The sequence below is a fragment of the Parasteatoda tepidariorum genome, chromosome 11, assembly GCF_982258835.1.
Source record: "Parasteatoda tepidariorum strain Cologne lab strain chromosome 11, Ptep-v5.0, whole genome shotgun sequence".
NCBI classification, from domain to species: Eukaryota; Metazoa; Arthropoda; class Arachnida; order Araneae; family Theridiidae; genus Parasteatoda; species Parasteatoda tepidariorum.
Genome location: NC_141765.1, coordinates 72,211,709 through 72,239,578, shown reverse-complemented (window position 1 = coordinate 72,239,578; position 27,870 = coordinate 72,211,709). Strand labels below are relative to the sequence as shown.

Below are 27,870 nucleotides of genomic sequence, written 5' to 3'. Positions count from 1 at the left end.
TAATTATCAATTAGGAATAAAAATCTAAGTGTAATACAAAATAATTCTTAATAAATAAGTAACTAATTGAATGATAGGATTATTTTAAGCAAGCATAAGTCCATTTTGTGAAAATACTGACGCAAAATAAAGAACCGTCTGAAGGTTTATATGTGAATAGGAAAAATTCAAATTCTTAAAGTGCAATAATTTAACGAATGAAAATTACCACATTCATTAATATTGAAGGCTATAAAATTAAACTTGTGCTTCAACTAATTGTTAACATAAAATATTTTGAATTTCGAAATTTTCTTCGCAATTGAGCTTTACTTCAAAACAACCTGTTTTCGGATATCTAGAAATAAATTTGTAAACAAACATTGGAGAGAATTTAAATAACAGGCTGAAACTAAATCTAATAAGTTGATTAAATCCTCAGAATAACGTATTTCACGAATTAAATTTCCACTTGACGAAAACCATCCATTACTTGAATTAAATTTGCACACTTTTAGATTTGAGGTAATTTAATTTTCAAATTACTCGCTTTACTATCCTTTAAATTTTTGGGATGATTGTTTTACATCTTTTAAACTAAATCTGCATTTATTTTTTTCCTAAATGCTAAAAACAATATTGCCAAAAATTAAATAATGTGAATTTAAGCTTTATAAAACTATATTTTCGCTCAACGCATATAAAACGAACGCAACGAAGGTACTTTTATTTGCCGACCTCGAAGAGAGGGGAAAAATTTGGGTAAGTAGATAAAAAAAAAAAATCCCCACTTTTGACTGAACCAATATTCATTAATCACATGAAATTAGTTGTTCCATGTTATTTAGATATGAATGGAGGACAATGCAGGCTATTTGTTTGTAAATGTTTTAGAAAATGTGACCTTAAAAATTTTGATTTTTACTCCATCAATTTTACTTTCTAGTCTCTAATTATCTGAAAAAGTTTACATCTGATAAAAACATTTTTAGCTATTATGAAAAGAAATTTTGCACATTTAAAATATTTTCTTATTAAATAGCGTTGTCGGTAGAAACCGGGACCTGATTGTTCTATAGCCACACGCTGGATCTTGTCCGAATTACAAAAAAATAGGATACAGCCTCAACCGTTAAGGATGGGCTCATAAAATTCTAAGATACATGATTAAATTTATTTTATGATTTCTGTTTTTAAATCTGATCAACTAATTTAATTTTTTAAAAGTTACAAATTTGCATATTGAATTCAAACATACAAAAGTTCCTTCGATATAGAAAGATGCATTATGATCTCAGTGCAGAAAAATCATTGTATTAATTCACTGTTATAAAGAAATAACGGGAAAATATTCAGTATATATTCGACTTGAAAACCGGATGCTGGCATATTTCACAAAATAATTTGTCCAACAAAATATGGTGTTTTGCATTAAATAATATTTATTTTTAGTGGACTAATTTATCAGTCAAATTAAAATCCAATCAAATTTAGTCTCGTAAAACTTTTCCTAGGTAACTATGAACTTTTTATTTTATTTTATATTATAACCGTCGTTGAACAGAAGACACAATTTTGGGTTTATGACTACCAATGTTCAGCTCCGCAACCTTGTAATTTTGAACCCAATCCAGAAGAGAAGGGAAATCCTGGATAAAGTGTTAGGAGAAATTTGCCTTCGTGGAGGACTTTATGGTGGAACTAACCTGCATTTGCGTTACATGGTGAAGAAGACCGCGAGAACCTTCCACGGTTAGCCTGATGGAAAGGGGACTCTACCCCATGATTCGCCTACCACTGGATATATTACGTCAGTACTGTGGTCGGTGTGAGCCGGATGCGGAATTAGTATCGACCATTTGATTACGCAAGGAAGGCAGTGTAGAACAAATGTATTATACAGAGGTATACTAACGTCACCAGCCAGTACAATGTTAGAAATTTCTAGGAAAAATATGGTTGAATGACAATTTATTCAGTTTTTATTTCACCATATTTATACAAAACAGTTTAATAACCGTAAATAAGATGGCATTCAAACTTTTATCTGTTAGAAAAGCAGTTTTTTAACTGCTTTCACCTAATACTTTTGAACAACTGGAATTTTACCGCACCAATTAGGCCCACCTAAGGAAGATTATTAGCTCCTTGCAACTGGGTACTTATCAAACTCATGACTAACAGAAAAGGGTTTCAAATATCAGAGTTAACACCACAATATTTTTTCTTTCCATAACCATCAACACAGGAAGAGTTTCCAGCGTTTTGCACACCCCTATTTGTGACCATGAACTATTAAGATACGATAGTCTCATTCATGCACAGCACCATAAAGCTGTTTAATAAACTAAAGTCTAGTATTTTCCATCTCTTACGATAGGTAAAACAACCATATAAACGATACGATATGTAAAACAACCAAATTAAACCACATTCTATGGTTCATTTGATGAAACACAACTTAAACACAATCTAACTCCAATGCCCATTACCTAACGAAAAGCCTAGCTCCAATATAGGACTGGACGATAAATCAATGTATCGCGAAATATCGATTTAACGCATATATCAGTAGGCCGATGTAGTGACTTTCGTTTTTGGCGATGCATCAGAAATCTGATTTAAGCCGCCGGAATTAGATTACAATCGCGGTTTACGATTTAATATGCAAGGATCCTTGACTAGGCTAACGCTGTTACCGAACTAACGAAGACGATTTTGATTTCGTCTAGCTGCAGAGATGTAGATAGCGTTTTGCTATTAAGATGATGTTAGTTTTGTGATGTTGAATGACGAAGAGCGAATTGAATCAGAACTCCCGGTTTCGTGCGAGGATCAGCGTTGTAATATAGAACGCAGTGCATAGTTTCTTTATGTCCATTTTTGTCCTTGGGATTTTGCGTTTTTTGAAGATTATTTTCAATGGGACTTAGGTCATTTTGCGATCGTTGTGCATTTTACTTCGTCGGAAATAATTGTCGGGTTTCTTGTAAATTTTTTTCAGTGAGACTTTTGCAGCGATCGTTTCGTTCTGCATTATTTCATGTCATTTTTTTTCTGTCTGGGTTGAACGATTATTGTCAATTATATTTAGTAGACCTACTGTTACTTTGCGATTGCTGCACAATCGCTGTTATCTTAAATTTTCATTCTGAGCTCAGTAGATCAAATCATTGATTTTTTTCAATTATTGTTTTTTATTTTAAGTGATGCAATTTAATAGGGGTATTTTGTATTTAACTTTGTTATAAAAAGTTAACTTTTTAAATTTATTTAATGTAGTTAAGTATAATAATTGATTGTTTTTCAACCAATAAAAGCTCAGTCATTTTTAATTATAAAAAAATTAAAACAAAGCTAACCTTTATTTAATTTGCTTTTATTTTTGAGAAAATGAAAACAAAGTTTTAAAAAATTTTGGCTATTAGTTAAAACAATTCTTTTTTTAATTAAATATAATTTTTAGTAATGTTTTGACGTTTTTAATAATTTAACTTTAGTACTTAAAGTATTTTTTTAAAATTTTTATTAAAATTCTTTCAATACTTGTTTGTTTCATAATTTGTTCGATAGTCAGTATCATTTTTAAACAAATAAATCTTTAGTCGATTTTATTTTCAAAAATGAAAATAATAATAAATAAGTAAAAATATTTTTACATTTATTAAGTACAGAATTTGACCATTAGTTAATACTACTTTTTATTATTTTAAATAAGTAAATAAAAAAGGGTCTAATGATGTTTCAAAAGCATGTTGTTTTTTTTTAACAAATAATTAAAAAAAATTTTTTTTCTAAAGTGAAAATTTCTTTGGTTTGTTTTCCACTTTCGTTTTTTTTCTTCTTTTACTTTTTAATGCATGTATGTAAGATAATTTGTTACAGTATTATTATTTTTAAACCAATAAATCTTAAATCATTTTTTATTTGAGAAAAATGAAATAAAGCGTGGGTTTGCTTTTACTTTGACTTCTTTATTAATTTAATTGAAAAAATTAAGCAATGATATTGATGTCATAGTAGAATATGTTTAGAATTAATAATTTCTTTGAATAGATTTATTCCTTTTTATTTATTTTTGATTGATTTAAAGATTTCCCATAGGTAATCTTTGAACATATGCTAAATTGCGATACATCACCATATCGTGATGATCGTGATGACGATGTATCACGATTTAAAATTTCTGACATCACCCAGTCCTACTCTAATGTCCAGTTAAATTTCTTTTTTGTGGTTTTGAAACCAAAAGTCGTAAATGGTTATGCTCATTGTAAACAATTTCAAAACCGTAAAGGCAAAAATGGTCCTTTACGGTTAATTGGATTGACAGACTGCTTCCGGTTGTTTTACTGTAATTTTAGAATGAAAATTCTAGCAGCGTATATTTAATATGACTTAATTAAGCTTTTAAGTACTTACACGCAGAGCTTTACAAAGATTCATAAATATTTCAAACAGTGCATAACATAGCGTGCTGGCTAAACTGGCTGGAGACTTTGGTACACCACTATTGCTTATGACAAGATTCGTCGAAATATAAACGTTTCATAAGAAAGTCGTTGGATAGGCCTTTTTAGAATTCAACTTTTATTTTTAAATTTTTGATGTTCGTAAGATGATAGCATTGTTCGTGGTTAAATCAATTACTGAAAGTCAAAGTACGGCAACGCGTTTCAAAAAATAAAGTGGTACATAACAGAAAGATGAACTTGAGCTTTGCAATCACTTCCTTCATCACACAAAAAATCTCCGCCTATATTTATAACTTCTTTCAGCTTTTGACTGTTCATACGCATCATTTTAAATGCATATATATATACATAAATCTTTTTAAAAAATGCATATAAAATAGGAAAATGATCTTCGAGGAAAGCAAAAGGTTGTTTTGAAGAAAAAAAGCATTTTATTGTTACATGACCAGAGACTTACATAAACCCTTTTTTATAGATGGGGATTAATGGGTTAATATAAACATTTGACTAGTTTCAGTTTTTATACTTAATCGGTATGAATTCGATTAATCTCTTTAATATGACATACTCTAATGATACGATATTCAAAAGAGGATAAAAATGTAAAACAAAGGAGAGAATTGTAATAACAGCCGGTACAGTCTGATTGTAGATGAAATTTCTTAACAAATTTTATCTCAAATTAATAAATAAACTTTAATGCGAGTTGTCCACACAGTAAAAATTTTCACAGTAAAAATTTTGAGTTTTCAACAGAAAAGGAAACACGTCAAATTATAAAAGAATTAAATCTGCTCATAACGCAAGTCTCAAACAGGATTTTAAAAAAATGCTTCGTCGTACTTGCGTCCTCTTAAGATTAACCAGCTCGAACTAAAGGTAAAAAATCCTCACGTGATGATTATTATTACTGTCATTATAATTTTTGTTGGTGCGTATTTTCACGACTAATAATATAGAAAAAATATATTGAAATAGAATAATAAACTATTGAATTCTTATTTATCGAAAAGAAAAATATTTTTAAACCAATGCATTATTGAGAAATCTTAGCTAACTGATAGTAAAAGCTCTTTTTTTATGTTTTTTTTTTGTTTTGATTTTAAAACTAAAAATATTTGATTTTAAAACTAAGATCTTTTTCGCATACCTTTAATTGCTGTTATCATTATCTTGATTACCTTACATTTATCATTACCTTATTTCATTACTTTTTAGTGACACTTTCAAATACTTAAAAACTTTGAAAGTGACATATTTTAAAGTGAGAAATGAAATTATTTTATTTAATGTCGAATAAATGTCCCAAGCAATCATGCTGTTAAAAGCTTACGAGAATTTTTAAATTATCTGAAAAAATTAAGCACTTTAAATTAAAAAAATATCTCGATGTTATTTTTTAAATTTTCCTCTTAGATTTTATGCAGATAATAATCGATAAAATTCTTAAACACCGAAATATAAATCAAACTTCGATTTTTCTCTTAAATAATTATGTGTTACTTTAATAGCTATTTAAAAATATAAATGTGAAAGTCAAGCAATAAATATTTGATTTGAAAAAACCATAATTTATAAACAACAAAAGTGATTGCTTCATTTTTATTACAATTAAAGAAATTAATTTAAAATTAATAATACTTGAATTTCAGCATTAACTTTAATGAATTTATGATACGAGAATTTAAATGTGCCGAATAAAATAATGGCAACAAAAATTTTTTTTGCTTATGACTTAACTATCTATCGTAATTTACTCCTTTTAATATTAAAGTACTAATAATTTCAACTGACTTTTTTATTAGTTCCTTGATATCATGATAAATTTATAATGTAGAACGGAATAATAAAATTAATTTTCTATCTCATTTTCTTATTTTACAGTTAGAAACTAATTTTTGAAATTTACCTTTGGTTTATATTAATTGATAAATATACATCTCAAAGCAATTCAATAATTATTTATGAAAATTTATTTAGTTAGTCTTATGATAAGAAAAATATGCATAATATAATCTGTAGCGTATATCATATCAATTCCCCTTAATAATATATATTAAATTTTTTGTGTAATACTTCAAACAACTTTTATAAAGCTACCGTGTATTTATTATATTTTTCATTCTTTTACAAAGGCTGTTTGGGGACTATTCAAATATTGTGGAAGCCAGAGGGGTTAAAACACTGAGTGTTCAAAAGGAAAAACGTTGGTTTTATGAAAAAAACCAACGACTCGCTATTCTAAATATAATTTATTGAATATTTTTTCTTCTCTTACGTTTGATTGAAACGATAACAAACAACTTTTCGTGAAAAGTTTTATATGCTAACTATTCACCGGATTCCAGTGGTCAGCCTCTCTTTATCTTTTATACTATTAAAATTTTTGGTGGTTCGTATAATATTATTTGAGTTTGCTGCAACCTGCATATGGTGCAAATTTTAGCATATTGTCGTACTTCGTAAACTAAATTAAGCAGTGCTAAAAGGAACAGTCTCATGAAATCTAAACAACCGCCATGTAACACATTCTACGCCAAAGTTGATACTGTTTCTACAATATGTAGGGTAAGAGAATTGTAAAATGAAAAATTAAAGGCTTACACAATATATATATATATATATATATATATATATATATATATATATATATATATATATATATATATATATATATATATATATATATATATATATATATATATATATATATATATATATATATATATATATATATATATATATATATATATATATATATATATATATATATATATATATATATATATATATATATAAAGAACGAAGATAAAGCGGAGTCGGGCAAAACAATTACTGGCAAGAGATTAAGCTTCAGAGATTTGGTTGCTTAAACTCTCCTAGTGGCTTTTTTGGGGAACTGATGAAGAAGACGAGGTGAAGTTGTGAAGTGACCTTGTGAAGTGACAACATCCAAACTATTCGTCTCGTCATCTAACGCATTTGGAAATTACTTTGTCCCGTTTTTTACCGATTTCTACCGTGGTTCTTTTTTCATTTTTAGTAATTACTGTTCTTTCAGTGGGGTTTCATTTGATTGCACTAATAAATTTACACAGCACAAGAGTGTAAGTGACAGACATTTTTTAAATGGAAACTATTGAACATATTCTGATTCCACATAATCTTAGAAAATGCAGTTTAACGAGGAAACATTAATAAAATTGGCCTGTGCAAAAATCAAGACATTAGTATGGTTCATCTTTCAGGCAAATCGAAATGATATTATGACTCAACGTGGTTTCTTATAATGCAGATAATATTTTGCAACTTGGTTTGATACATTAGTTAATAATTAGAATTACTCAACAAAAGGAGCAACCCAGTTCTGAAAGTCGTAATATTTTAACAACCCCATGACAAACACAATAAATAAAGAATCTATTTCTTCCTCTAACATATGGCTAAATGAAAACGGATATATTATAAAAACAATGATTTATCTTGTATTGAATATAAACTGCTGCAAATATTAAATGAAATCTTCAAAACGTCTATTTCGTTTCATTTTTTTAAATTCTTCGTAATCTATATAATACATTTTATATAATATAAATAAGTTTATGCTTCGTCTCTTTCCCCATACATAATACATTTTACTCAAACTTCATTGTGATATTTTCTACCAATGTAAACAATTTAAAATGTTATTCCAAATAATTCTCACTTATTGAAATATTTATTTTACCAAGTTGCATTTCTTTAAATTTGAAAGAATGCTAAGAAAAAGTTTGTAAATATATAATTTATTTCAAGAATATTAGATAATTAAATATTCGTTAAGAACTTTTCCAAATATGAGTATTGGTACGTTTACTGATTTTTGTCAAAATAAAAGCAAATAACTGCGCAGACATTTTTAAAATGCTATAAAAAATACTCCCAAAGTAGAATTTTCTTTCCTTTTCGAATATATTTTTATACATTTTGGAAAATGCATAGATTACATTATAATCATTGAATATTCTAATTTTTATGTCTAGTAATAACGAATTCTGCGTTTTCGAAATACTTTTTAGGTGATACTTTTGCTTGGAGGTTTCAATTAATAAGATATTACTTGGACACGATTGGTATCGTTGTTAATTGAGCTCTCCTTGATAACGCGTCTTAAATGTTTTTAAAAAAGAAATCAATTAAAAATTCATCTTTTTTTTAAAAAAAAAAGTTACTTTTATTTATAGAAATCTCCTATTAAATGATTCAATCATTCTTGAGCGGTATTTCGTCATCAAAATGGCGTAGGTAATCATATCAGTTAACTTTGATCGAAATTCTTTAATTATGATGCGTCATAAAAGAGAATATCAATCAAAAGCGTATTAGAGATTGAAAGAGTAATGTTGATTCATTGGAAAAAACAATTCAACCCTCTTTGAGCTTCATTTCGTTATTTTTTCTCATATATTTCATATAGAAATCATGTTACTTTTAACGAAACTTTTTCCTGACTCATGGTCATGGGTCATTCTAGCGCTCTCTGCGAGCTTAGATTGCTACCCGCCTGCTTGTTTCTGCTATATTAGTTTATTATGATTGCAAAAAGAAAAAAAAAGAATACTAATACTAATTTTTATTTAAATTTATGTTCTTTAAAAAATTCCAGAAAATTTAATTTATATTTTTGCCTGATTTTAAAAATACTTACACCGAGTGGCGGAACAGTACAGGTGTTTGTGTTCCAATTTGTTTCTCGTGTTCTATTCCAGTTGATGATTGAGTACTTAAGACTCCCTTTTTTAAGATTTATTTCAAAGTCAGTTACATTAATTGATGTTCTACATTACGTTTGACGCCTATGACAAAATTCGTATCTTGAAACGAGTGACATAATTAACTCAATCGTTAGGAAATTTTTCATCAAAAACATTTTCTAGAAAATTTAACTGCCGATTTTTTCAATGTTATTAATATACATTTCTAACTATGTTATTCGGAAATACGCATGCTATTAAAAATATAGCTTCTAATGTTTTTCGTGTATTTTAAATTTCCTTAACATTAGCCAGAAACACTTAAATAAAGTATCATAAGTCACAGATTAAGGACCTAAAATAACAACGACATTTCTTAATGTTTAAGATACCCCTGTAATGTTTTTATTTTAAGGTAAACACGACCTCTATTGCCTTAAGATATCTTGTTGATCCTTTCAACTTCAGTTTTTGTTCTAGGCTTAGTTTATGAAACCGTTTAATTACGTTCGCTTTGATCCTTAATGTAAAGCCATATGACCATTTTCAGCTCTTGTACCATAAATGCACAGTCAATCCTATCCGTAAAAAATAATGAAAAGTTTCCTTGGTTAATACATTTCTTCTTAACATTACTAATTATAAATGCGATGATTTAAGTATTTTTCATGCTTGGTACTTAGTTACTTTTAAACGTAGCGTTATAATGTGCATCATTTTCAGCGTTGAAATTATTCCAATATTCAGATTTTTTTTTTGCTAGAATGGATTAAATATATGCAATATTTATATTTAATATACTGAATTTCCATTAACTAAAAAAATCTTTTTATATATAGCAATTTTTTTAACTCTGCAATTTAATTAAACAAATTACAATTATAACAAGATGTGTCTATGTTAATGTGCTTAAAATTTAATTTTCCTATTCAAAATTAATGAGTTTTCGATTCAAAAGTAGTTCTAAATTAATATGGCCTCTACAAATTTCTAAACTTCTTTGTTTTAAATAATATTTTCAAATTTTTCTTTTTTAACTTTGAATAATTTAACATTTTACGAGTAATTTGAATATTTTAAAACCTTAAATAAGTGTTTAAAAATTATTGCAATAATTTAAATATGTTTAAGAATTTTACTTAAACTTTTTGTATAATTAAGAATAATTTTGATAGCTTAAAAAAAAAACTTTTTTAAACGATATACTTGAGATAACAGTTTTCATGAAATTGATGCCAATATCAAATTAAAAGTGGGAAAGTAGAATTTTTTTTCTTCTCTAAACTACAAAAAAGCTTTCTCGTGGGATAAATAGGAGAATACTGAACTCAAGCGATAGTTCGAATAGAATAGAACCAATAGAATTTCCTGAATCAGTTAATAATATTTTCATATTAAACTGAAAATTTATTTCTCTTTTGAGAAAAAACATAAAAAGTGAATTTTGATTTCGTTAGATAAACTTCAAGGATTTTGTTAAAACACGTTTTATCAAATTTCGACAGCTATATCTGCAGAGACATTTGTTACTTGTTTTTATTGTTATTACTTGTCTAGTTGTTATTTGTTCTTCAGGTTTGTATTCTGGTCATAAAAACTAATTGATAAACGGGAAAAGAATTTTATATTTAAAATTCATAAAATTATTATATTTTTTTTTTATAATCAAATTTAAAACAAAAGAGCGCTCCTGAAGAATTAAAGTTAATGGGAATATTTTTTAAAACATAATTATTAAACTTTTGATTTCACAATCAATATCTTAAATTGAACTATTTAAGTAATTATTAAGAATTTTTTTTTATTTCACGACAAACAATTGTTCTAATTCCATATCCCATTCGCAGTTCATATTCAATGAAATACGTATAATATGAACTTCAAGCTATTATGAACTACAAGTATTATGAACTTTTTATAAATTAATTCCAAGAAACTGAGAACGGAAAGATGTATTTAATGATAGAAAGGACATTTTTTTTTGTTGGTAACTTTACGTTTTCTGTTTCAAATCACTTTTGTTTTTCTCTTTTACGTCTGGCAAGTGTGGGAAATGAGCACCTATTTTTAAGTGCATAAAATATGCCGACTTTCTTAATATCTCAATATTTTTTCAAGCAAATGAAGTTTCATAAGTTTAGAGGTGAAATATAATAGAGCGTGCACATTACGATAATTTTTTGAGGACGAGAGGAAGTATTTTCAACCTTTCGTTTCTACTTGTTATTTCAACGCAAGAAAAGCGATGTTGGAAATCTAAAACCGAAAATCTTAAAATATGGTGGTTTATTGTGTCGCATTTGGTTTCAAAGAAAAAATTTCTGAAGGAGGATTTAATACATTTCACAGGTAAGTTTTATCACTTTTCGGACTTTTAATTATTTTTTTTATTATATAAATGAACTTTTAGAATGTTCTTATCCTGAAAACATCATAATAATCCTGATTATCTATTTTGCTTATTCTAAAAACAAAAATTGTATTTTTAAATCGATCTTAAAAGTAAATATAAACGAGTAAAAACACACCTTAAGGTATCCGACTGGATAAAAATGCCAATTTCGACATAATTTATTTATTTATTTTTATCCATATTTGAACTTCAGTTCATTAGCTTTCCAATACCCTTTAAATTTGATCTCCGATTTTATGAAACTAAAACGTATTTTTTATGCTTTGAGTATTTTAACCTTTTTTATTTGAGTAAATTATAAGTTCATTTTCAAAAATTAGTTTTCGATGCATACATTTTTTGTCCTCAGAATTTTCTTGCATTTGAAATGCGTTTTCTGAAGGCCATCGATTTTGAGGAAATTTCTTTACGCTGACACACATTCTGTAAGTAGATTTTGTAAAATTTAAGCAATTTTTTGAACGAAAAGCTAAGGTCCAAGAGTGAATACGTTATTTTAAGTAAGAATATTTCGAAAGTTTCTTTAAAAATTCAATATTAAACAATATATTTAGTTCTATTCCATTGTCTTTTTGAAATTTTTTTTAAGATTTTAGTTCAAAACACAGGTAATTTACATGATTGATCTAGAAAAAAAAATAATTTAGAAATTTTGGCATTGCAATTTGTTGAAGAACTGTTAGCGTGACATCAAAATTTTGTAGCTTTTAAACTCATATTTGCCTTTATTTTTACATTTTACTTTAAAGTTATAAGTTTAGAACTACTGATTTCCAAAAATAAAATTAAAATTTTAATTAAGCCTTGTTTTTTAAAAAACAATATATACACACACACACATATATGTATATATATATATATATATATATATATATATATATATATATATATATATATATATATATATATATATATATATATATATATATTATATCACAAAAAAGGGATATGAAAGATTAATACAAAATGATTCAATAAATAGATCAAAGTTTTTTACCACTTAATTATTACTTATTTAGTAGTACCATCAGATCTTTTATAATTGCAATAAGACATGAAAAATATCGAGAATATTATCAGATGTATCTGTATTAAAGCTGTTTAACCTTATCAAAGCAAGTGTAGAAGTTAAAATAAAATCCGAAAGTTTAAAAGAAGGAAGCGGATTTTTTTAAGGTGATGCAGAACTATTTTTTTTTCTAACTTTATTTTATTTTTCTATTTCTTGACGCGTTTAAAATCCTTTCTTGTAAATTTTTTCAAATATTCCAAGTACCTGAAAAGATATCCATGATTTTACAAGATGCATTACTGTTGTAAACTCTAAGTTAGATTAAAATTCAAACGCGTTTTTCAGTGTCGAAAAATCAATAAAAAAATTGCTATACAGGGCTGTTACAAAATATCTTCAGCTGTTCTTGAAAACTTCTGAATAAAATTTCAATAAATTTTATCAAATGATACATTTTTGCGGTTTTTAAAATCATTCAAAAATTAAATTTTTCGTTGTTTTGTAAAAGTCTAAACAACTTCGTACAATTCAGACGAGTTAAAAATTGGGTTTTTAAAATAATTTTTAATCTAGCAAAGTCTTCCTGAAGAATGATCAAATATTTTACTGTTTTATTGATTTTTACCCTCCTGAAACTTTTAACTTTCTTCCACTGACATTCTAACTATAAAGCATGAAACATGGCCTGATGTTTGGGAAGATGGGGAAATATAACAATAGTCTATTTGTATTACATCCAAGGCCGTCTTAATAGGGCCTCCGGGCACAGAAATGATTTGGGTCTCGATAACATGTACTTTGAAATCGAACTTAAAAAACTTTACATGCATTAAATAAAGCATATTTAAGATATGCAATAATTTTAACAAATTTAAACGCATTTTGATGACACCCAAATTCAATGAACATAAAATAAAGTTTTTTTAAACTATGCATAATTTTAAAAAAAAATTAGATTTTAATCAGTTGCAATCCTTTAAACAGTAAAATAATTTTCAAAACCATGGAAGCTAATTAAAATAATTAAATTAAACAAAACATAAAGGCATAACAAATCAAGAAAAAAATAAACGTTATGAAATATTTTGTCAAACTTAGCAGTTATTAAAACATTTTTCAATTCACATCAGCCATAAACAGTTGAAAAGTTGTTTCACCACAGTGCTGTGTAATTCTAAACTCTTTCAATTATTACTTTATTTAACTAATTTCAAATACTAAATAGAGTTGGTGGCGGTCAAGCATATTTAGTGACATTATGACTTAACATAAGACTTGCTCACATAAATTTATTTTACAGTTGCGCATGAACCTTGCAGCCGCAAATTGTGAGTATCTAAAAACTTCATTGGAGCGTAGATTTCGATTGCCTTTTTAAGTTTTCCTGGTGCTAAACTATACAAATTATCGGAGTTTGCATGATATATAATACAATGCTGTTTATTCTCAGTTTTTTTAAAGCAATTTAAAAAAGTACCGTTCTCAAGGGCCCCCTGAATGTCTGGGGCCCCTTCCCGGGTGTGCCCATGTATAAAGGCGGTATAATTTACTTGTCTGTGTTTATATCATTAAGTATTCATAAAATAGTTCATCTATCATAAAATTTTTTAAAAAGTATTTTCTCTTAATTCAGAAAAATCGATTCAATGTTGAAACATTATATCATTGAATTGAAAGATAGCGCGGATTTTATACTAATGTAGATGAAAAATGCGTGAGCATCAATTAAAACCAGAATTTTGGATAATTTAAAAATTTTGACTCCTAGTTATTCGAATGAGCGAATTTATTGCATTTAAAGGCAACTGTTGCCCATTCAAATATAAATATTATGACGCAAAAATGCATGTGTGTTCTATTTACCCCTTCCCCCCTCTTCCAATTTTTTTTTTTTTTTAATAAAAAAACTTTATCGAATGAGACTTTTTTGTGAACGGAAATTACATGAAAACTATTCGTCGAATTTTTCAGCCTTAAATTAATTGAATGAAGAAATTATCAAGATTTTCGTTAGAAAATACTTACAATTTACAGAAAGGAAACTTACGTTATCAACTTTACTCGCGTTAATTTTTAAGAAAAAATTTTAATTAAATTATTTAATCAAAACTCAAAAGTCATGAAAAATAGGTGTTTTTTCGTTATATAATCAACCGATAAATAAACTTAGAACAAGTTTTTTTAATAGGAAAACTACACATATCGTATTAAATTATACCTAAGTTCACTAGTTCAACACAATATACAGAGATCTAAGTAAAAAAAGGAACACTCTGAAAAACTTTTGATCTAATGATCAAATTATCACATAATAGCATTTTTTAATAGTTCGATGGTCAACCTTAAATATTCTAATTAATTAATGTAGACCAGGGGTGTCAAACACAAAAGCTAACTTAGGCCAAATAAACAATGCTTAACTTTAGGTGGGCCGCAAAAAAGAAAAAAATCAATGTTCATAGAAACAAATATTTTATTTTAAATAATACATTGTAATAAACATATATAAAGTTAAATTATTGAATGATACTTGGCATCTATTCTCTGCTACTATCTTTCCTATTTCGGGAGAAATTTTATTGGCCGTGACTACTTTCAAAATTGACCCAACGAGAGCTATTAATACGGTTTCGAACAGGAGATTTATTTCCATTCATAACAGAAAATAATTACTCGCACTGAATAAGTACTCGCGGGCCACGAGTTTGACACCCCTGATGTAGACGATATTTTAGTTTATGAAATTAGACACAAAAACGTACTTCCTCTGAATAAACTTCCATTTTTTCGACAGATTCAGATTATCGAGCTTAAAAAAATGGGGATAGTCGCAATCTGGAGAAAATAGTCCCTATAGTGTAGGTGAAGTAGCGAACAAACATTTGGGCCCCTTAATGTTAATTTCACTTTTTTAATATATCGCCATCTCAAAGATGTCGTATTTCCTCAAAGAATCTTAGGAATCATTTGGCTCAAATTTTAATTTTTTTTTCCTTTTATTTAAAATAATGTTGATTATATTAGAGTAAAACTTTTTATATCTTACAATTCAATTTTGTTCCAACTATAAGTAAACTAAATAATATTAAAAAGGTTTTGTTTAAGTGTCTTTGGAAAAAGAAATTTGAGAATGATGTGCAAATTTTTTTTGGTTAGCTTTAATAGTTCCGGCGAAATGCTCAGAATGGAAAATTAACGTTAAAGGGTTTCAACCAATCTACTACCTAAACTAGAGGAACCCTATTTTTCAAGTAATCCCCCCCCCCTCTATATCTTGAAGATCAAGAATCGGAATCTGCAGAAAAAAATGTTAATCAGAGAAACTTCGTTTTAGTGCTTGAGTTCTTAAGTTAGTCTGCAAAAATCCATTACCATATTTTAAGTTTATTAACATTTTAGATGGATTTCTTAAGTTTGCCTGCAAGAATTCATTAACATATTGTAAGTCTGGTACCATTTCAGATTGATTTCTTAAGTTCGTCTGCAAAAACTCATTACCATATTGTAAATCTGGTACTATTTCAGATTGATTTCTTAAGTTCGTCTGCAAAAACTCATTACCATATTGTAAGTCTGGTAACATTTTAGATTGGTTTCTTAAGTTCGTCAACAAAAATTCACCACAATAATGTAAATCTCGTACCATTTTAGATTGATTTCTTAAATTCGTCTGCAAAAATTCTTCATCATATTTCAAGTCTCGTACCAATTTAGATTGGACTCCAGTGTGTGAAAATCCGGTCAAAAGATTATCAGGGTGTTTTATTTTGTGCACTATACATTCCATATTTGCAAATTTCGGGAGAGGCACCTTAAGAATACCAGCGTCAATCATCGTCTAACAAACATTTCATTTCAATAAACATTGACGAAACGTTGCATGAAAAGTGTAATCAAAACATAGCGGTGTTCAGTAAAACATTCATTAATTTTGGTAAAAATTTAAGCGTGAGTGTTTCCTTGTTCTACTAGTAAATGTTAAATTTTTAATTTCGTGTTCTTTCTTTCTTTTTTATTTATTTATTCCTTACTTCTTTCTTTTAATTAATAATCAAATGACTTTCTGTGTATATTTCATAAGCACCAAACGAAATAGTGTAAGTTTTGCTAGTTTTTTCTGAGAAGGAGTTGGGTGGGTACGATCAAAACATGTCTAAGATCTAAAAACCAATCAGTGAACAAGTTATAATTTTTATAATAATTTTCTTTTATGAAATATTTAAAATAATAATAATATTTAAAAAATGATCAAAATCAATTTGATTCATTTTTCTTTCTTTGAAAAAAGCGCAAAAGTCCTTAGGGTAATAAATAAAAAAATAGATTAATAAACAAAAATATTATCCTAGACTTTCATTGCAGCAGTATTTTTTTTTAATTTGAAAACTGTAAGCAGATATATTTTTCACAAATACACTATTAGAAGGTTTATTAATCACTCAAATTTGAAACAACTATAAAATAGTGTTAATTTGAATCCTACAAAATACTATGCTTCAATTTAACAGATTAAAATTGCAGCCAATTTGAACATTGCAAAAACTCCATTGAAGCCATTCATTACAAAACTATTGACAGTTAATACCTGATTGAAAAACTTCATACGCTTCAAAAAATATACAAAAAAGAAATGACAGTCCACATGTTTCAACCACATTACAAATAGGCACCCGTTTTCAAGACTTGACAGACGTAAATCTAACAAAACAAAACAGGTTTGGAAGAAAAAAAAATTTGCCAACGAAAAATGGAAAATAAAAGTGAGAAATAAAAACTAGAAAAACTACAAAAGAAGACAGAGAAAAAAAAGAAGAAAAACAGATCAAGAAAAAAACAAATCATCGCAAAATGTATTTCCACATGTTATGAAGAGGTGTGCTGGAACTGATGTCAATAACAAAGGAATTAGCATTCAAATGAATAAAGTAAGATTCCAGGGTATCAAGATAAGCCGACGTGACAGGGATGAGAATAATTTTAGCATTGTTGAAATAGAATTTATGCCCACTATTCCAGCAATGTGAGGCAATTGAGGATTTATCGAACTCTTGATAACGGACATACAGGGGGGTTGAACAAAATAATGGAAACACTTCTATACTGACACATTTTTTGATCTTTCTGAAAAAATACTTACAGGATCATTTTATAAATTTCGAAGTGCTAAGATTGTGCGATTTCACATACTTATCAATGAAGTTTAAAGCTTTTAGAAGTTTGAGGGAGCAACAATATTGTGCAAACAGAAAATAGTATTTTTGAACACCTTATGCCAAAAGCTGTAGCAGTAGATTTGTAACTTGTAACAATTATTTTAGTTATTATATGGAATAATTGCCTAAAATTTCACAATTCTAGACTAAATATTTATGTAAATAGGAAAATTTCTATAGAAAAAAAAAATTGTTTTGTCTTATGTTTTTTTTTTACTGTATTTTTAAAAATATTCTATAAAATTAGAAAAAATTTTAGGAGAAATTTAAAATTAATAACAAAATTATTGTTTTAAAATTTAAGAAAAATTTGTTTAAAATTGTAAAATATATGATTAATTAAGGTAATTCTTTTATACTGCGCATGTGCGAGAAAGAGTTTTTTTTTTCTTCTACTTTATTTTACCGTGAATCGTATTTAGAAACCAATGAAAAGTCCTATTCAGATATCCTAAAAATTTAAAAAGCTTCAAGCAACTTTCGAAGTAGTTTTCGCATACTTTAAAAGAAGCTCAAAATGATAAGGGGTTTTCCTTAAGTTTTATTTTGTACCATTGAGATTTATTAAAAATAATACCGGCATTGTTGGGGACCTCTCGCATGTTTTCATTTATTTATACAATCATATTTCGGCGTATGAACGTTTATTGTAAGGTATTGTCATTTCTTATTTAATTTTGCCTTATAATACAAAATAATATTTGTAGAAATCCCCTTATCATTTTGAGTTTCTTTTAAAAAGTACAAAAACTACTAGAAAATTGCCTGAATTTTTTAAGATTTTTACGATATTCAAATCTGCCTTTTTTATTAGTTGCCAAATACAATTCTCTACAAAATTAGGAAAAAAAACAATTTCAAATTTTTCCCGCACATGCGCAGCATAAAATAACTACTTTAATTACTTATATCTTGCACAATTTTCAACGAATTTTTTCTCAAACTTTAAAGAAAAATTTTGTAGTTAATTTCAAATTTCTCTAAAAATTTTGCTCAATTTTATTGAATACTTTTAAAGTTATAACAAAAAAACGTAGGACAAAAAAATTAGTTTTTAATAAAATCCATAATATTTATCTCCATAATTTTATCTCCATAAATATTTAAGCTAGACTTACAACATTTTGTGTAATCATTGCATATAATAACCAAACTATTTATTACAAGTTACGTATTTATTGCTACATTTTTTGGTATAGGGGGTTCAAAAACGCTATTTTACGTTTGTAATTTACTATCGGTCTCTCAAACCTCTAAAAGCTTTAAACTTCATTGATAAGTATGAGAAATCGCATGATCGAAACACTTCAAAAGTTAAAAAGTCACTTTAAGTACTTCTTGAAAAATACGGAAAAATGTATTTGTATAGAAGGTTTCCATAATTTTGTCCCCCTTCCCTGTATCTATCGGGTTTCTTAAGTCTAAATTTTTAACCTCGTTTAGTTTGCCCGATGAAGTCGCACTGATTTTAATTTATTGATAGTTATCGATGTCGCACTGATTTTAATTTATTTAAAGTGATGTTTACTGCTAACTATTCGTTTATATTAGTGTTCTATCCTTATTTTTGTTTAGTTTACGATCCACATTTAGCGTGAGTACATTAGATTCAAATATCATTTGATTGCTCAATAATATTATTTTTCTTGAAAAAAAAAGAGTTACAAGTTTTGCAAAACAAAACCTATACAATGAATTCATAAAACATAATAAACCAAATTTTGATATAATAAATGGATTATAAACAACATTACCTGTATTTAATTACTGTAAAACTTTTTTGCAAACGTTGATCGCTAAAATCCTAAAAACGTTTTATTATAAAATACTTTACCTGATGTATAAAACCATTAACTACTTGGAAAAATTTAGAATTGACTTACCTCTTTTGTGTGATATAGTTAACCATAAGGTTAACCATAGAGAGAAAAATGATTAAGACTTGATAGTTTAAATGTTTTTACCTTTGTAAATAATTATGCAAATTACCGCGCTACCATTAAAAACAAAATCTGGAATAATTATATACCTATTTCCTTGATTCCATCAAAGCAGCACAAGCAATTTGAGACATTGGTTTGATTGATATAGTAAGACTCATTATTTTTGTTCAAATTATATTTTAACATGTAACGGAAATAAAAAGAAAGAGTAAATAATTATTTCAGAACTTACTTCCCACTTATGCATGCATATTTAAAAGAAATTCTGCATGAAACAAACGTATGGTCAACTTTTAAAGCACTTGTACGTTTTGTGACTATTTTTAACTCTTATAAAAGCACTTTTAAATAGTATTTTTATTTAAAAATAAATTGTTCAATTCTTCCAAAAACAAAGTGATATGTTATAGTCAATGAGTGTGCAAGGCAGAAGAATTCTGGTAAAATAACATTACTTCATAGTAATGACGCGTCTGTTAAAACAAAAACCGTTATTCTGGTAATAAAACCAAAATATACGGTATTTCAACCATTCATTTGGTAATTTTCCCGTTTGTATGGTAACTGTTTACCAGAAATTCTTGTTTTCAAGATTACAGTTCTTAGTACCACTCATTTAGTAAAAATTTAAAACTAAAAAATAATTTCAACCGAATAAATAGTTTTTATGCCAATGATAAAATTACCAAATTTTACTACATTTACTGCAAAACAGCATGTCAATAAAACCAAATTTAATTGCAATTTCATCAAAAGTTATTACCTGGACACTTCCGTAAAAATTACCGTACTTTTTAATGTTCTCATAAAGCAAGAAACATGGTAACTTTTACCATAATCTGGTAGTTTTGACCATAGTTTCTTTTTTAATGTGAAGTCCTGCATTCGGAATGTTTAAAATTGACCGGGAAAGTATAAAATGTTTAATAGTTCGCACATTCCCAGGCGTTCTGTAGAATAAAGACTGACAAACCTACAAGCATTCTATAGAATGACTTAACAAAGTATATGACAAAGCTCAAATTTTATGATAATTTATCAATTTCCAGAAAGCTTAGGGGTCCTGTACAAGGATAAGGCAAAGTATATAATAATTCTCAAATTACATTTCTTACTTTGCCTAAAGAGTATTTGCCATTCTACAGAATACTTAGGCATTCTATGCAATGGCTAGGCAAAGAGCCGCGATGCCTCAGGGGATAGAGCGTTCGCCTGCCAATGCGGCCAACCGGGTTTGAATCCCAGTCGATTCGAATTCCGCATCCAGCTTGCCCCGATCACAATGCTGACATAAAATATCCTCAGTGGTAGACGGATCATGGGTTAGAGTCCCCTTGCCGTCAGGCTAACCGTGGGAGGTTCTTGTGGTCTTCCTCTTCATGTAACGAAAATGCGGATTAGCTCCATCAAAAAGTCCTCCACGAAGGCAAATTTCTCCCAATACTCGATCCAGGAGTTCCCTTGTCTTCCTGATTGGGTTCAAAATTACAAGGCTACGGGGTTGAACATTAGTAGTCGTAAACCCATAAAATTGGGTCGGCTGTTCAACGACGGTTATAAAATAAAATAAAATGGCTAGGCAAAATATATAATAATTTTCATATTTCAAACTTTGTCTAAGGAATATTTGTCATTTTGCAGAACATTCTATGTTATGTCTAGACAAAGCATATAATAATTTTCCTTCTTTACCAAAAAGAGCATTTGTTATTCTACAGAATTCTTGGGCATGCTATACATTTGCTACGTACATAATAATTCTCATATTTCATCACATGCCAGCATTCTCTAGAATGCTGTCAATCTATAAATTGACAGTTAAATGCCCGCAGAGATTAATTTCTAAACAACTTTTTTTTTATCTCATTTATAAACAAATTCAACTATCATATTGGAAAGATATAAAGCAGTTTAATCTGAAATAATTTTTTCTTTTAAATGTTTTAAGTGATAAAATCTGTCTTAATGCTGCCAAAACCACAAAAACATGCCTTATGAAAAATTTATTTTCTTTTGGCCTTCTCTGAAAAACTTCTTGAAAAAGGATTGAACTGACTTGAAAACAAACGCTTAATTTGAATAATTTTACATATGTCTTGAAGAACTGATTCAAAACATTTGTTACCTAACATCTATTAAAATAAGAAATATTTGTGCTATTTTTTCTGATTCATCAAAATTTTTAAACACTTTTTTCTCTATTTATTAAAGATTTAATTAAAAGAAATGCTTAGGAATAGCTTTTTTTAAAAACAACATTGTTGAAAAATAACCACATCTTCAATCAAAAATATTTCAAAACTGTGAACCCTAAAAACCGAAGAATATATTCATTTTATAACATTTGATTTTTGTATTGCATTCCTTAATGTTAAGATGTATGCAAACTTTTCTCAAATTTCTAAGTGAACTATGTTAGCCTTCCTTTTTTAAGCGCAAACTATTACTTCAAACTCATATACAACGGGAAAAAAAAGGAATCAATGTAATTTTTTTTTTTTGCAATGATTCCTTTTTTTTTTAAGTAATTGAAACATATTTTAAAATGGGAAAATACCAAAAGCTTACTGTTGATATGGCTTCCCACAATTTAAAATTTACACTTCTTTCTTTCTTTATTTTTTTTAAATATGGCTATACAACCAATTTTTAGATTAAAAACTGTCTTATAATAATAGTTTTTAAATTTTAAATTTTTCAATGGTAAATTTAGCATATTTTCTGATAGAAAATGAGCAAGGCATAGTTTCTCAATACCTTAATATTATTGAGTGCATGGTTTTATCTTATAATAAAATAATACGATTAATCTCCGATATAATTTTAATATTCAGCAGGCTTTTGTTTTAACTTTAAAAATCGAAAGAAAAATAAAAGTCTTTTTTTTCCTCCGAAGTAAACATAAGGAATTGTGATAAGTTGTGAGCTGCATTGTTAAATGCGGTGCAAAATAATTTTGTTTCTGTATTAAAATTTTTATACTCATGCAACATGAATTTTGAATCCGATTTTAAACTATTTAGTTAAAGTTAATTTGTTACAAACCATGCTACCAATAAATATCAAAGAAAAATTCCTAAGGGAAACTATTTTGATTGACATATTTAAATTAAAATAATTGTAATTAATAACAAAAGAAAAAAAACTCAAAAAGGAAAGTATTTTGATTAACCTATTTAAATAATAAGCGTGATTATATTTTGGAAAAATATGGTTTCGAATTGAAAATTATGATTTAATTTTTTTATTTTTGAAAGATATGATTTAAAAAACGATGAAAAATATTTTTTTTGACTTTAGACTCATTTCCTAAAACCACAATACTTTTGAATTTTATTCAAAAATTAGCATATCAGTTCACATTGCTTCTGTTTCTCTAATTTGTTTTATTTCTTGTTTGTATGTCTATTTAATTATTTTTTGCCGTCTCAAGATTAATGCTAAAGTACACAGCATGACGTTAGATTTATGGAAATGAGTCGTATCATTATAGAACAGAGTTTATCAAAATAGTTTCAAGAACTGACAATCTTAAATCATTGGCTTAATCTTAAATCATTGGTATCATTACATTTCCTAGAGAATTGTCTAAGATGAACTTTTATGATTTTACATACCTTTAACCCCATCTTTACTACTTCTTCCAAAAGGGTCTGGAGATCTTGTCGGCCAACAAGAGCCCCTGAACCGAGATGATCCAGTAAATTTATCAGGGTCCAAAATATCGTCGACGGAAAAAGGTGTGTGACCAATGCCGCTTCCCTTGTCCCCCTCGCCGCATGTCTCCTCATCCATGGTGCCCGGGCTGGAGCCCGAGGATTCGCACCACTCGTCCCGTTGCATTGGCGTGTTTCAATCCCGCCCACTGAACGCATTTGGTCTTAGATGAAAGCCGCGCCATCTCCTGTTGGTCAACTAAGACGCATACGTAATGCTCATTGGGCGTGCGCTGTGAACATGCTTCCTTCTTTTCAAGGCCGCCGCGTGGTTTTCTTCATCTTCACTTAGTTTACTTATCCTTTACTTTTTATTCCTTCTATTTCGGCAGTTTCGGTTTCGAAATTTTTCAACTTCAAAAGCGCTCTATTTCCGGTTTCGTTGTTCCGTAAGCGCATCGACAATGTTATTGTACAATTTTTCCCCCAAAAAGAAAGACTCACTTTTTTTTATTTTGGAGAATTGACAGAGAAATTGTCAGTTTTTTGTAGCTTAGGCTATTGTTGTCAGGCAAAAAAGTTATTTCATAGAGCGGAAATATTAAAGTTGCCTAAATCTTACCACCTTTCATTTCTAAAGAAGCATTGAGTTGACCAAGCGGAAAATTTTTACGTGGAGATCCTGGACACGCGTTATGCTTTTATTGATTTTCAGTGTTCTTTGTAAAGATGCAGCAAAACAAATATTGTGTTATTAAATGCTTATTGTTTAATTGGTAGTTTGAGGATAGGAATAACGCATTGTTTAAAAAAGGACTCTTGTGGCCTCCTTATTCATATGCGATTTGCGAGCCACTATTAGTTTAATTTATTCGAACAATTTATCCAGTGATAAGAAAATTCTTATGACTTGCTATTTAATACATTCTTACCTTATATGCCATTTAATACATGAAATCATATACTATCGTGAAATAGAAAAATCAACGTAACCAACAAAAAATTTTAAATTGAGATTTATATATATTTCGTATCTTTGTTTGATATACTACATGTTGTAAAAACAATTTTAAAAAAATAAATTTTGCTTTATCAGTTTTCTGAAATTCCATTTTAGCGTTCATAGCATTAGCAATAGAAAGAAAAAAGTTGTCAAGCCACTTTTCTCGGAATTTATCGGGGAGCTCTTACAGTATAGCACTTTTGATTATTTATTTAATGAAATCAGTACAGTAACGTTGTCACTCAGGGTCCTGAGGTATAAATTTATACAAGAGCTCTTTAGTTTAAATATCAATAAGCCATCGTTTTGAAAATTGTCAAAATAATAATTAATTGCAAAAAAATTTATCTATAAATTTAATATTTAATATTCTTTATTATCCAATATCATTTAACAATATATTAATTATCGCATATGTAATGTGTATTCAATAATGCAAGAAAGTATAACTCAAGTGTGTACTCATTAATACGAGAAATTTATTTCTTGGGCATTTCATTATTAGGACAATTTTTTTAAAAATAATGTGGAAAGATATTAAGATTTTTTATGACTCTAAGAATTACAAGCCTTTTGATAAATTTAAACAGATTTCGTAACCTAAAATTTGTTTTAGAAGAGCAATTTTTTTTTTTCAAAACAAAACACATTTCCTGATGGTGACGTGAGCAAATGTTTAACTTGAGATTTTCTTATTCTTTTTAATAATGTTTTGCTTGATGATTTATACTTCCAACATAACCTAGTATAGAGAATTTTAAAAACAACTGATTTTCTGTATTAAAATTTAATTACATAAATTTATTATCACTCAAAGTATTTAGTCAAAATATATCTAGACGCACCCGAGTTTGAAAACTCTACAATAAAGTTTTTAGTTTTCAAGATACTTCATTTTTAATTTTATCTATAACAAAACGTTAACTGGAAATCAATCTTTAAGTACTCGCGTGGAGATCAATGCTATTTACTTTATTTTTTTCAACATAATTTCAATTTTAAAGTATTTAACTTCGTTTCAACTTCACGAATTTAAACAAACAGTAATACAAATCTTAAATAATTGAAAAATTCTAAATTTGAAAAAATAAACAAATAAAATTTAATTTATTATTGTTTTAAACATATTCCGATATTAAACGGAACAGTTTCAGGATTTTTAATTCTGTTTAAACTGGGCACAATTAAAAAAGCAAGAGGAAATAAAACAAAGAACAATTGAATAAATAAAAAGTAAAAATAATTATGTTAATCAATAAAATTTAAAAATAAAAATTAGTGATAAAGTATATCATTCCCATAATTTCGTTTTGGGTCAGAGAATAATGGAGGTTCAGGCTCCACAATTTAGTGACCATCGTCATGGTCAGCAATATGTACCGACTACCTTTACTTCTGTAAAAAGCTGATATTTGAAGTTGGGTAGATTTCAAGGTGCCACTGTACATCGAAACTCACTAAACCACAGCGAATAATTAGTTTCACAATTTTGAAACTCTTAAGTATTCAGAAAAAATTACATGTTAAATTACTCCGTAATTTTTGAAATCGAAAATAGCAAATAATTTAAACCGTTTGATTTCTACATTAACAGTTAGTTACATTAACAGTACTATTGTTTTTAATTTTTATTTAAACCACATATATATATATATATATATATATATATATATATATATATACAAACATACAGAAAAAGAAGAGAAACAGAAAAATTTACAGAAATTAGTGGCACAAACCATTATTATAATTAATAAAATGTTTAATAATAACAGAAAAACTTGACTATAATAATAATAATTTATACAATTTGAATACAAATGAAATATTTCAGCATTACGCATTAAAAATATAAAATTACTCATTTTTTTGAAAATTTTGGAACATAGAAATCAACTCTAATTTGGCAAACACGAGAGAATTTTATCTAAAACAAATTAGTTATTTAAAAAATTTGTTCAATAGTGTTCAAAATTATTAAATTGCTCTTTAAATTTTGGAATACGAAGATCAAAACAAATTAGTATTTTATGTATGGAACAGCTTGCAGATTTTTGATTTTATTTCAGTGGGACAGTTCAGTTCAATTGAGTTGCGAATATATTAGTAAACATGTGAAATGTTTTTGCCAAGAAGCCTTGATTCTAATGCGCATGAAAATATATGTTGTCAGAAAACAAACAACAAAAAGGAATAAATAAATAATAACACAATAACAGTGAAAAATTAATAAAAAATGTGATAACATGCGTTGTAAAAAAACTTAGCACCAAACCAAAACCTCAACACCAAAAATTATACACCAAACAACTATGGTAACTATTCACCAAATTTTTTTATAGTGCAAGTTAATGATGTCTATCAGCCGTTTTCATATTAGTCATATTACTGCGCGAAAACATCACACGTGATATCTTTTTCCAGCAGAAAAGTAGTTTATTTCGCCCTCTTTTGCGTCATCTGTCATTCAAACTTTATAACGAAAATTTCTTTGTATGCGCTGTCATAATGTTCTTAACACCAAAAATAGTGACAACTATGTACTTTTCACCACTGTGTTGCTCCACTACACCATCAATTCTCTTTTACGCTACTTGGTGTTATGTAACCACCACCATTTCTGATGTATTCTATAGCAATAAAATTTATAATTACTGTAATATAAGAGACGCATAACTGTCAGGAAAGTTATTTACCAATACGAACTAAAGAAAAAGTCATTAATTTGGAACGGATACACTGTAAAAAAGATTTGGTGTATTTCAACACCATAAATAGTGGCAACTAATTTATACTCACGTGATGTAATAAAACTCTTGGATGTAGACTCTTGGATACATAACTCTTGGATGCAGAGTTTCACCACACTAATCTTCTCTTACATTATTTGATAGAAAGTAGTCGCCTCCATTTTTGTTGCTCAATAGCATTAAATTTTATAATATCAAGTATACAATATAAAGGAAGAATCATTAATTCAGAATCCATAAATTCAGAATGCATACACTACGAGTATCATATTTAACTGCGAATGATTGCTTTCTTTAATGAATATCAGCGTTAAAAGCAAAAACAAACTCTCACCAACTCATTCAAGATTCAAGCTAACTACATTCGATATCCTGTTTGGCGTTTCTTGAATTTCGACATTGACAACATTGGTGTTTTCGAAAGTGAAAATAATTGCCGTATGGTGTAAAATCGCGAGAGTTTGTTGCAAAATAATTCAGTTTTAAGTGTTTGGATTTAAATTACACCCTTTAAATAGTATAGAAACGCTCTATTTGGTGTTATCCCTGAATAAAGTGATTCTTCACACATTTTTTTGAGTTTTCTAACACCATATTCGTAGAGATATTACACCATAGTTCTCACAGTGTTCTTACTAAAAGCTAGTATACCTATTTTTTGCTTTTACAGTACATCTTAGTGTGCTATATTTT

At 27.8% G+C, this 27,870-nt stretch overlaps 1 protein-coding gene across 1 annotated transcript in view; it reads right to left on the bottom strand.

The window, feature by feature from the left end:
• The window catches only part of LOC107440237 (uncharacterized), a 49,751-nt gene extending 26,093 nt beyond the window's left edge, over nucleotides 1-23,658 (bottom strand). Inside the window, exon 1 of the mRNA XM_043040299.3 lies at nucleotides 23,386-23,658. Coding sequence (XP_042896233.2) covers nucleotides 23,386-23,611 — 226 coding nt within the window. The 5' untranslated portion in view covers nucleotides 23,612-23,658. The remainder of the gene's footprint in view (nucleotides 1-23,385) is intronic.
• Between the last annotated feature and the right edge of the window lie 4,212 nt (nucleotides 23,659-27,870).